General features: G+C 40.3%; 1 protein-coding gene across 3 annotated transcripts in view; it reads right to left on the minus strand.

The window, feature by feature from the left end:
- FRMPD1 (FERM and PDZ domain containing 1) overlaps positions 1-13,143 on the minus strand; it is a 146,304-nt gene that overhangs the window by 44,805 nt on the left and 88,356 nt on the right. For all 3 annotated transcript variants that reach the window (XM_031934003.1, XM_031934002.1, XM_023203156.3), the window contains exon 2: positions 8,761-8,865. In XM_031934003.1, coding sequence (XP_031789863.1) covers positions 8,761-8,861 — 101 coding nt within the window. In that variant the 5' untranslated portion in view covers positions 8,862-8,865. The remainder of the gene's footprint in view (positions 1-8,760; positions 8,866-13,143) is intronic.

The raw sequence follows: 13,143 nt of genomic DNA on the forward strand, positions 1-13,143 counted from the left end.
CATTCTCGTCTCTCCTGAATGATTCTCCATCTAGCCACCAGAGTGATTTTATAAACACAATTCTGTTCCTGTGTCTCCCCTGATTGAACGGCCTAATCCAAAATCCTGAATATGGCTTAATACAGCTCCTGCCCATCACTCCAGCCTCCAGGACCAAGCCATTCATTCTCTTTGATATTTTTGTTCCAGCCAAACTAGTCTCCTCTAAGTTCCTCAAACACATTGGCCTTTGGACAAGCTCTTCCCTCTGCCTAGAATAACTCACCTGCCTCCAAAACACACACACACACATACACGCACGCGTGCATGCACACATACACACACACACACACAACTTCCCCAACATATCCAATCATGCTCTCTACCTGCCCAACTCCTATTCAGTCTTCAGATTTTGGTGGAAATATCTCCTTCTACTAAATGCACCTACAGACCAGTGCAAAGTCTCTTGTTCTCTCTGGACTAGTTTGTGTAGAAAGAACCACATATTTCTTGTCTCATGTGCTGAACTCAGTACCAGTCATAGAGTAGGGCTTAATAATTGTTCGGAGAACAAAAGAAAGAACAAACCTTACTACAGGGTTTCAACAGAATCCATTTTGATGCTTTTCAAATGAGCAGGCTCCGTTATCTTCCATTTGGAAGAGTGCGGTCCTCCACAATGGTGGACAAATGACATTGCACTGTATTGACTAATCCCTGGACAGTGTCAGTGGCTTTGGCCCAAAGTCTGGATTTGACATTTTCCCCAAAGGCCATGTTCTAGCTTTTGTTTGGAAAGGGATTAACGTAAGTACATGACCAAACCGTGGCCTCTCCTCATAGAGAACATTTAATATTGACAGTAAGCTAAAGGAAATGATCTCTGTAACAAAATTTCCTCCTCTGAAGCACCTTATAAATATCAAACTAAGCACTGATCTCAAAACATATTTCTGCTGCCTTTGTAATCGTTTCAAACCATAAACGTGAGGTCATTTCTGTGATCTTACACTGGAAGAACAGAAGCCCTATAGTTACACTAATGAAATTCCTGCCAGATAACTGGATCTCCCCTAAGGTAGAACCAGAACAAACATGTTACATTTATCATGAAAACAGTCTCATGTAGATGAATTCTATTTTTCATAGCTCATAAGTTTATACTGAGCTGGTTAATAACACTGAAAAGGAAAACTACCAGATGAATACTGATTGCACTTCAAATATTCTCTGGCTTTCTATCTGCTCTCTGATATGTTGGAAAATATATTCTACCTCTATCCTGTAACAACAAAGAATTCACCTCTGAGTTCCAGCAGGACGTGGAGAAACAATTTTGAATCTATGTTTAAACACTTTATTATGTTCAGCTTGAGTGATTTTAAAAGCTAAATCTGGTATAGACTGGATTTTATAATGTAAAGACTATTCAGAGAAAGCAGAAATAGAGGCAGCAGTCTGTACCAGAAGGAAATGTAGCATATAATCACAATCATAGGAATGTGCTTGTGGTTGTAACAATTTCTAGGGGCCATTCACGGTGGAGATTGTGAGGGCAGTGTTCCTACAGTTGAAAGGAGAAATTCTTCCATTATTACTTTAAAAACAGGATTCAGGAAATAATGGCAACTCCGCAGATGTAGTCCAGGAGCCTTCCAGACTATCCTCAAATCTTTCTACTTTTGCCTATGGGTCAAGACATAATTTAAAAAATTGGTGGCTGAAAGGGTCTTTCTACACCATTAATAGTATTAGAAAGGTCAATAATATTAGAAAGGTTTTAACCAAACCATTTTTAAAATTAGTACATAGACTACTTATAGTTGTAATAACCAAGTAAGTTTGGAAAGTGTGTAAAACCAGCAGCAAGGGCTTCTGAAACTAACATGCCAAAATGTGTGTATATGTGTGTGTGTGTACATATGTGTGCATCGTGTGCCTATGTGCACACATGCGTGGGTGTGTACACATGTATGCATGTATGTGCCTTGTGTCACTGTGTGTGTAGACATGCATGTATGTTCATTAGTATTAACATTCAAGATAAATTCAAAGAAATCATCTTTTCAAGATACAACCAAGCAGTGAAGAAAGCACAAAGTCGCATAAAGTTCTTTATGCTTCTTTAGATCTTGCTCTATAAAGCCAACATTTCTAGATTAAGCATAAGAGAATTTAGTAAATCTTGGTGGGGTGTGGTGGCTCACGCCTGTAATCCTAGCACTTTGGGAGTCTGAGGTGGGCAGATCACTTCAGATCAGGAGTTCAAGACCAGCCTGGGCAACATGGTGAAACCCTGTCTCTTCCAAAAATACAAAAATTAGCTGGGTGTGGTGGCGCACGCCTGTAATCCCAGCTACTCAGGAGGCTGAGGCACGAGAATCACTTGAACCCGGGAGGTGCCAGTTGCAGTGAGCCAAGATCGCAACACTGTACTCTAGCCTGGGCAACAGAGCAAGACCCTATCTCAAAAAAAAAAAAAAGAAAAAGAAAAAAGAGACAGAGTGAATTCAGTAAATCTCATGCTTATTTGTTTTAATAGTATAATAAAATGATTCTAAAGTTCATATGACAGAATAGATGGGTAAGAATAAAAGCATTGAAAATGAAGAGTAATAAAAGCTTAGTTTAATAGGTAATGAGGCTAGTCACGGTGGCTCACGCCTGTAATCTCAGCATTTTGGGAGGCTGAGGCCAATGGATCACTTGAAGTCAGGAGTTCGAGACCAGCCTGGCCAACATGATGAAACACTGCCTCTACTAAAAACACAAAAATTAGGCTGGGCATGGTGGCTCACGCCTATAATCCTAGCACTTTGGAAGGTCAAGGTGGGCGGATCACCTGAGGTCAGGAGTTTGAGACCAGTCTGACCAACATGGAGAAACCCCGTCTCTACTAAAAATACAAACATTAGCCGGGTGTGGTGGCACATGCCTGTAACTCCAGCTACTTGGGAGGCTGAGGCAGGAGAATCACTTGAACCCACGAGGCGGAGGTAGTGGTGAGCCGAGGTCACGCTGTTGCACCCTAGTCCTGGCAACAAGAGTGAAACGCATCTCAAAAATAAATAAATAAATAAATACAAAAATTAGCCAGGTGTGGTGGTGCATGCCTGTAATCCCAGCTACGTGGGCGGCTGAAGCAGGAGAATCGCTTGAACCCAGGAGGTGCAGGTTGCAGTGAGCCAAGATCACACCACTGCACTCCAGACTGGGCTACAGAGGGAAACTGTATCTCAAAAATAAAAAAAAAAAAAAAGCATAATGAGATGCATAATACCATTATAATGTAAGTAATTTTAATACAGCTGTGTAAAAGTAGGCAGTTAGATCAATGAAACAGAATAGCCAGCCCACAAACAGGTCCAATCTCCCACTCACAGATGCCAGAACTTCACATACAATAAAGGAGGGGTCAGTAAAGAATGAATCAAGAAGGCAAAGATCACTCACAGTTAGTGGTGATATGAATGATTACTTACTATTTTGGAAAAAAAAACCAGTTAGATCATCATCTCCTAGCATATACTAAAATAAACTCCAACTTAAATAATTAAACATAAGCATTTTAAGCTGTTAAATTGAATTGAAAATTAAACTTTTATTGGATGAAGATTTTTGTAAGCTTAGAAGCAATGAAAGAAATTGTGAAGGAAAATCCCATTTAACTATGTAAAAATGGAAACTTCTGGAAAGAAAAAATTGGTATTATTATTATTATTAGTTTTGAGACAGAGTCTCACTTTGTTGCCCAGGCTGGAGTGCAGTGGCTCACACAACCTCCGCCTCCTGGGTTCAAGAGATTTTCCTACCTCAGCCTTCTGAGTAGCTGGGACTAGAGATGCGCGCCACCATGCCTGGCTAATTTTTGTATTTTTAGTAGAGATGGGGTTTCACTATGTGGGCCAGGCTGGTCTCGAACTCCTGACCTTGCCCACCTCGGCCTCCCAAAGTGCTGGGATTACAGGCTTGAGCCACCACGCCCAGCTGAAAAATTGGTATTATTAAGTGGAAAAAGATATTATCTTCAAGTCTTTGTCATTTTATCACTTCTGTAGTCACTCAAAGCTATAAAGAAGACAACAATTTGATTGAAAGCAAATGGTTAAAAATTAGTTTATGATGTAATGTCACTGTGTTGCAGCTTTTATTAAGCAGTTGGCATTGCATTATTTACATAGAAATTCAAAACATGTCACAGAGACCATTTGGGAGGTTAGCTATTTCTAAAAGAACAACTGATACTGTAAATGTTATTTTCCTGTTGGAAAACTAAATCGAGTGGTAACAGAGGAGTCATCCTTATCATATCTGCACAATTTCCCATTCCTATAATTATAGGTCTCACCAGTTCACTCCTACCCAACCATGGACACTCATTTAAACTAAGGGCTACCAACTGAATTTGACTAATGAATGTAACAATAACCACCTACTAAAAATTAATTTAAAATGTAAGAAATCACAGGAACTTTGAAAGTTGATACCACTCCTCAGTAAAATACCTGTTTAAGAGTCTCTATAAAGCTCTAACATTACCCTGTGTGTATAAAAGTTATCAATTTGTTTAGTAATGCCTGGAAATGGAAATGGTTATTTTTGACTAATTTACTCCTAGACAACTCACTTAGAGCCACAGATAAAGTTTAAATTTTATGGGGAAAAAATGCCAATGACAAGTAAAGCAAGTATAACTGGCTGAAATGACTGAGTTTTTAAAAGTCAGAAAAAAACAGAATCGCTAAAATATGCATGTAAAATTATGTGACTACAGATGCATATCTGTGTTTCTTCTTTCTGCACTATAGAAGTCATTTCAATACACTTCCTTGATTTCTTGCCCCAGCTACCAGGAAATTCAGGGCTAATGTTAGTATTCAAATGCTAAATCCTTAAGTCTGATTGGTTTGCAATCTATTTCTAACATTTCTTATTTTAATTTTCCTATGTTTTAAAAATGTAATCATTAAAAATTCCTTTTGGAAGAAGGAGGGATGGGCATTTAAAATATATTTCAATGAATAATACAGTCCCCTACTGTGAAAGCCCTTAATCAGTAAAAATTTATTGAATGTCTGTTACATACTATGGACTCTGTTAGGGCTGAGGATACTTTGTGAAACAAAACAGTCAGGGTCCCTTGTCTCATACATGACAGGAAGGTTGGGGGAGAAAAGCCATATGATGGCAGAGGTGATAATGAACAGGTAAATAAATATATACATAATTATAAAGTGTGATGAGCAGGTAAGTATCCTGGAGGAAACAATCAAGAGAATGGACTCCCTGTGCCTTGGGTGGTCAGGAAAGGCCTCTTAAAGAAGGTGATGTTTAAATTTAACCTGATGAAGAAGGACCTGCCATAAAAAGAGGAAGTAAAAGAACTTTCCAGGCCAACTGAACAGCAAGTGCAAAATCCCTGAGATAGGAAAGACCTCAATGAGTTCTAGATACTTTTAAAAAAGCAAAACAATGGAGAATGGTGAGCAAGGAAGGAAGAGGAACAAGGTGAGGCTGGACAGTTGGGCTGGGGACAGACTGTGAAGAGACTTGTAGGTTATGGCAAAACGGTAGGTGGGCCACTGAATGGTTTGGGGTGGGGTAGGGTGGGGTAGAGCTGTGAGCTAGCGTGGGACAGGAACATTTTACATTTTGAAAAGTCCACTATAGCTGCAGACTAGAGAATCAGCTGGAACAGGGAAAAAGCAAGTGAGTGGTCCTTGCAGGGCTCCCAGGGACAGAGAGGTGGACAGTTCTGAAGGCTAACTGACAGGAGCTGCTGATGGGGTGGGTGCAGGGGATTCAAGGAGTCAGGATGATGCTCAGGTTTCTTGACTAGGCAACAAGGTGGTAGGTGATACCATTTAGTCTATCCCTAGGAAATGAAATTATTTACCCCACACTCAGTTTTTTCAGTTATTGATCATTTTCTAGTAATCTAAGGACACCAAGGATTAGAGATGAGAAGAAATTCACGCAAGGCTACAAATGATTTATCCTAGAAACATGGAAATTATGTCTTCCATGGGCACTGACAGGAAACTTTCTTTCTTTGTTTTTCTCTTTCTCAAGCAGTTGGAAAGCAAAACTCCCTAGACACAAGGGAAGATGTTTAATATCATTAACCACCAGGGATAATGCAGACAAAAACCACAGTGGGACACCACTCCACACCCACTAGAATGGCTACAATAAAAGAGATAACAGCAAGTGTTGGCAAAGATGTAGAGGCACTGGAACTCTCATATACTGCTGGTGGAAATGTAGAATTGTGTGGCCACTCTGGGAAACAGTCTGGCAGTTCCTCAAAAGACTAAACACAGAGTTGTTATGTGGCCCAACTATTCCACTCCTAAGTATATACTCAGGAGAAATGAAAATATATGTTCAAACAAAAACTTTTACACAAATGTTCATAGCAGCATTATTCATAACGGTCCAAAAGTGGAAACGACTCAAATGTTCATATCACATACATGCTCTATCTATCTATCTATCTATCTATCTATCTATCTATCTATGTATTCTTATTTGGCTTTATATATCAACCCAAATGTTTATGTTAAATCAACTGATGAATGAACAAAGAAAATATTCCATAATGGAATATTATTTGACAATAAAACAGAATGAAATACCAATCCACACTATGACATGTCATACTGATCCATGTCAGTATGATAAGCAAAAGAAGATAAGCAAAAGAAGAACACATTATGCGAAGTAAAATAATATATTATGCTAAGCGAAAGAAGCCAGTCACAAAAGAACACATACTGTATAATTCCATTTATGTGAAATATCCAAGATAGGCAAATCTGTAGAGATAGAAAGTAGCATGGTGGCACGCGCCTGCAGTCCCAGCTACACGGGAGGCTGAGACACGAGAATTGCTTGAACCTGGGAGGCGGAGGCTGCAGTGAGCTGAGATCGCACCACTGCACTCCACCCTGGGTAACAGAGTGAGACTCTGTCTCAAAAAAGAATAAAAGAAAGTAAATTAGTGGTTACCTGGGACTGACAGAGGGGAGAATAGGAAGTGACTGCTAAGGGGCACAGGGTTTCTTTTTATAGTATTGAAAATGTTCTAAAATTAGATAGGGGTGATGGTTGTCACCTTTCATTTACGGTCTGTGAGAAGGCAAGATGTTAAGAGGGTTCCAAGGTTAAATAACTAGGCAACGTCAAGTTAAACAGGTCTCTTTTTCTGCGGGACTTCTCAGAGCCTTTAATCTGTATTATGTGCATAATGTGTATAATAAATCACCAAGTCGGGGGAGGCAGAAGTAGGAAATAAGATGCATCATTTCTCAAACATGTATGGCCACAGAATCTCTTTTAATGGAGCAGCATCACACAGGACTAGGTTTTGCAGACCCCACTGTGGGAAACAATGTGCTTAGCAGTTTTTCCATTCATTCATCAAGCACTACCTGACCACCTACAACACTCAGGCAAGACAATCACTTTTGGGCTATAGAGATGAGGCCAGTCCTTCCCTGACCTCACAGAAGGCAGGTCTAGAAAGGAAATGAATGGGCTCCAATAAGTTGAAGGCACCAGGGGTAGCACAATGCCAATGCTAAAAATAAAATACTATGGGGTCCCATGGAGAAATTCATCCTGACTCTAGACTGAGGAACACCTCATGGAAGACCCAGCACTTCAGCCAGGCCTTCAGCTGTGGGGGGTTCTGGCCACATGGAGATGGGAGGAAGGGATCTGGCCCAGGAGCCCAGGTCCAAGGGGTGAAAGAGAAGACAGGGTGCTTGTAGTAGAACAATAAATGTTCCCTTTAGCTGGAGCACACTGTGAAGGAAGCAGAAGACAAATAGCTGGAAAGGATTGTGGCTTGAAGTGTCAGACCAAAAGTGTTTAAACTTCCTCCTATAATAAACGGGGACCCATCCAAGCTTTCTGAGCATGGGGTAAGAGTGGTCCTAAACAAGTCACTCTTTGAGCCTGAGGTGTTTCATCTGTAAAATGGAGCTAATTCTACTAGCCCCATTTTATCTGACCTGGGTGAGTGAGGATCACAGAACTTGGCCACAAGGCAGTGGAGCCCTGAGCAAAGTTTATTACTCAGCAGCAGAACAGCTGTTTCCAGTTCCTTTGGAAGAATGTGTCTCAGAAACACCTGACACGTGATATTTCATCTCTGTGGCAGGGCCAGATGGGAAATCTAAGCAAAAACGAACGCTTTGAAACAGATCATATCTGAAAGTTCTCCTGTAGCAGACAAATCAGATCGGTATTTGATTTCATTTTATTTTCTTTAGAATGACATAGGGACTGCAAGGAAGGAACAGCCGCTGGAAATGAAGACATGGAAAGAATATAAACAGCAGATTGCCTGACTTTCATGTCAAGTACTAAGACAAGAGGTGTGTGTGTGTGTGTGTGTGTGTGACAGAGAGAGAGATCAAAAGAGTGTATGTGTGTGTGCTCCAGAGAGTGTATATGCATGTGTGTACGAGTATGTATGAGTGTATTTCTGTGTGTATGTCTGTGTATGAGTGTGTTTGTAAATGTTGTAAATGTGTATGAGAGTTGGGGTAAGTGTGTCTGTGTGTGTGTAGGTACATGTTCGGGGTAGGGTACAGGGAAAAGCACTCCAGCAAAATTGCTGACTTGTTTACACTGCTCCCACCATATGGTGTAAGAACAAAGCAAGCCGGAGACAGCGATCCCAAGGTGTGGCCAGGACCGGCACAAGCTCCTCCCCCTGAGACTCCAAATCTTTATAGATAGAAATCTCTGCGAACCCAGGAGCCTTACCGGGCCGAGCTGTCCCGGGAGCGCCGAAGCCATCTTGCCACCATTTGTTCTATTCTATGTGCTTTCCGTGTCTGGAATAAACTGGTCTCCAGCTCTTCCATTTACCTAAAAGGAAGAAGAGTGTTCTTAAAATGCTAACCAAAATATTATAAAGAGGATTTTGATGAATCAGGATGATGCTTCCTTTATTTGCCCATTGTAAGACACGCTGATCGAATAACTAGTGTTCTTCTTTTGTCTAAAATCAACATAAACAGGTGCTCAGTGTCCACAGAGTGAACAACTTGAGTAACCCTCAATCTTGCAGCAAACAGACTGGGATTGTGTCTTAAACAGTTAAACATAAGGATGAGAGAGTAAAATAGATAACATTTCTCAAACTCTGTGACTGTGACCCATAGGAAGAGATATACCTTACCATGTGACACTGTCCTTCCCTCTCCCAACTATGTGTGCAACCCTGGACAATGCGGTTCAGTTTTGCCTGCATCAGAACCCCATGGACATGGAAGCATTCTTCATCACGTTGTGCAGATTCCTCTGAGCGCTGCTGCTTTTGTTCAATCTTTTATATTTAATTTTTGAATAAGTATTTCACTTACATAATTCAACACTAGCTTATAAAAAAGATATACAGTTACTGTATTGTGTGCTGAAAAATTTAAGAGGGTAGATCTCAAGTTAAGTGTTCTTATCACAATAAAAAGTATGTAGACAGTGAAAAGTCTGTCTTATACCCTTCCTTGCTCCCACCCACCCAGTTCCCATGGCCATACGTAATCACTGCTCTTGTTCTCCATTCGTCCTTCCAGAGTTCCTTCTTTCTTTCTTTCTCTCTCCCTTCCTCCCTTCCTTCCTTCCTTCCTTCCTTCCTTCCTTCCTTCCTTCCTTCCTTCCTTCCTTCCTTTCTTTTGATGGAGTCTCGCTCTGTCACCCAGAGGCTCTGTCATCTCTCGCTCTGTCATCCATCCAGGCTGGAGTACAGTAGCACAGTCTTGGCTCACAGCAACCTCCACCTCCTGGGTTCAAGTTATTCTCCTGCCTCAGCCTCCCAAGTAGCTGGGACTACAGGCACATGCCTTTGCACCTGGCTAATTTTTATATTTTTAGTAGAGACGGGGTTTCACCATGTTGGCCAGGCTGGTCTTGAACTCCTGACCTCAAGTGATCTGCCCTCCTCGGTCTCCCAAAGTGCTGGGATTACAGGCATGAGCCACCGCACCCAGCCTGTCTTATTCTTTTAAAAAAATTATCTTGGAACACTTTTAGATGTATAAAAAGGTTGAAAGATAATACAGGGTTCCCATATCCCTTCATTCAGCTTTCCCTAATATTAACATCTTACAGAATTATTGTACCTTTGTAAAAATTAAGAAATTAACATTGGGACAACATTATTAACTGAACTACAGACTACGTTCAAATTTTACCAGTTTTTCACTAATGTGCTTTTTTTGTACCATGATCCAATCTAGGATACCATGTTGCATTTAGCCAGCTTTGTTAATTTTCCCGCAATGCCATTTCATCTGCTCTAGAGCAGCAGTCTCCAACCTTTTTGGCACCAGGGATCAGTTTTGCAGAAGACAATTTTTCCCCAGACGGTGGGGGGGTGGGATGAAACTGGCATCATCCCAGATTATCAGGCATCAGATTCTTATAAGGAGCATGCAACCTAGATCCTTCCCATGTGCATTTCACAATAGGGTTCAGGCTCCTATTAGAATCAAATGAGCTGCTGATCTGACAGAAGGCAGAGCTCAGGCAGTAATGCTCACTCCTGCTGTGGGTCCTGGTTCCTAACAGGCTGCGGACCAGTACTGGTCCACGGCCCGGGGGTTGGAGAACCCTGCTCTAGAGCATAAAAAAGGTAAGATTCCTACATCTTTTTAAGGTGCCAGTATAACACTGATACAAATTCTGATAAAAACAATATAATAGGATAAAAATACAATCTCCCTTATGAAAATAAAAGTAAATATACCACGTAAAATATTAGCACAGAGAACCCAACAGCAATCAATAGAGGAATCATGGGATCTACACCAGGGATACAAGGAAAGAGAACTAACCAGGTTATAAGAATGAAAACACTGATCACTTTGAAAACCTAGAGACACACTTTTCAGGCAAATGGAAGCCAAATACAAATTAGTGGGTAAAAAGGCTAACATGAACATAGGCTGTAACCAAAAACAAATTCGATTTAGATCAACGATAGTCAGTCTAGCTTTACAATGGGGACATGAGACCTGAACACTGTCTTCAGTTCTAGGCATTTCACTTTTTAAAAAATATAAAAAGAATAACAGAAAGTAGATTTCTGATTAAACACTGTGAATTGAGGCAAGGTCTTAATTTCTTCTTCCTAAATCCTATAAATCACAGTAAAGAAACAAAAAACATATAAACCGATAGGATAATGAATACAGAAGAGAAGACAACAATAGATGACAAATGTCAATAATGTTTGGAAGAAAGTGTTTGGAAGAGAGCCATCTGAAATAGAAGGAGTAAGTAAAACTCTTCTGTTTTCAAAACAAAGAAAACAGAAAGCTATGTGCCTTCAGAGGGGGATTCTGATGAAAAATGAGCTGGTAGCTGGGCGTGGTGGCTCAGGCCTATAATCCCAGCACTTTGGGAGGCTGAGGGGGAAGACTGCTTGAGTCCAGAAGTTCAAGACCAGCCTGGGTGACATGACGAAACCCCATCTCCACCAAAAATACAAAAATTAGCCAGGCATGGTGGCGCACACCTATAGTCCTAGCTACTTAGGAGACTGAGGTGGAACGATTGTTTGAGTCTGGGAGGTGGAGGTTGCAGTAAGCTGAGATCATATCACTGCACTCCAGCCTGGGCAGCAGAGTGAGACCCTATCTCAAGAAAGAGAAAAAGAAAGGGAAGGGAAGGGAAGGAAAGGGGAGGGGAGGGGAGGGGAGGGAAGGGGAGGGAAAGAAGTGCTGACTTGCCCAGTGGCTCAGGAATTAGGGGCAGTAAGTACAGGAGAAAGAAGGATGAGCATAAGGCTGAAAATATGGAAATACCCACCTAGACAACTATCTCTTTCCCATCCTGCTGAAGACAAGAGGCTTATTTTTTGGAGAAAACGAACAAGAGAAGCTTGGGGAGACTAGGCACAATAGACGGTATAGGAATGAAAATAGAAGAAGTAAGTAAAACTATTCTAACTGAATGACAAGACCTCTAGCCCCTTCCTGTGCCCAGTTCTCTGAACACTGTCAGTGAGTACTTTATATCCTGCTATGGTTTGAATGTGTCCCTGAAGTTTATGTGTTGAAAACTTAATTTCCATTGCAACAGGGTTGAGAGGTGGCACTTGTAAGAGGTGATTAGGTCATGAAGGCTGTGTCCTCATGAATGGATTAATGCCATTACTGTGGGAGTCAGTTCCTGATAAAAGGATAACTTTGGCCTCTTTCCACGCTCTCTTGTGTGCTCTTTTGCCCTTCCACCTTCTTCCATGGAATGATACAGTAAGAAGGCCCTTACCAGATGCCAGCACCTCAATATTAGACTTTCCAGCCTCCAGAACTGTCAGAAATAAATTTCTTTTCTTTATAAATTACCCAGTCTGTAATATTATATAGCAACACAAAACAGACTAAGACATGTCCCAAGCAAAAGATTAAAGAATCCTTCTCTGGAGAACTGAATAGCACCAGAGAAAAGACCTTCAGATACTGACATTTTCAGGATCCCTGCAGGGAAAAGGTAACTTGCTGCCAGATCATCTTGCATTGAAATGTATTAATCACTGAGCCAGACCCATCATACAAAGTTTCCAATTATTTGTTTTACTGCTTTACTCTTACTTATTAATAAATATTTAAGGAAAGTATGCATTATAAAAAACAGACCAAAACAAACAGAAAAATTCAGAAGAAACAGAGACAATGTACAAAACAGATGAAAAAAATTTCAATCTATAACTTAAATCTTCAAAAAGATAAAGTATTACATTCATGAAACAAGAAGAGGATTTTTTTAAAATAAACCATCAGAGAACAAGAATGAACACTTGGAAATTAAAAATAAAACAGCTAGAGTAAAACATTCAATTATTAATAAAAACAGAAAAAATATAGTCAATGAAAGACTGTAGGAAGAGTAACCAAAGCCAAAGACAGAGAAAACATAAAAGACAATAAATGTATAGTATCTGTCCAGGAAGTGTAATATTCATCTAATAAAGTTCCGGAAGTAGAAAATAAAGGAAATGGAGATAAAGAAACTACCAAATAATTCGATAAAAATTTCCCAAAGGACTTAAATTTTCAGATTAAGAATATATACTAATTGCCCACCCTAGTGAATGAAAAAAGACCCACATCAAGTAACAACATTGTAAAATTTCAGAAACTA

Source organism: Piliocolobus tephrosceles, chromosome 14 (genome assembly GCF_002776525.5).
Source record: "Piliocolobus tephrosceles isolate RC106 chromosome 14, ASM277652v3, whole genome shotgun sequence".
Lineage (NCBI taxonomy): Eukaryota > Metazoa > Chordata > Mammalia > Primates > Cercopithecidae > Piliocolobus > Piliocolobus tephrosceles.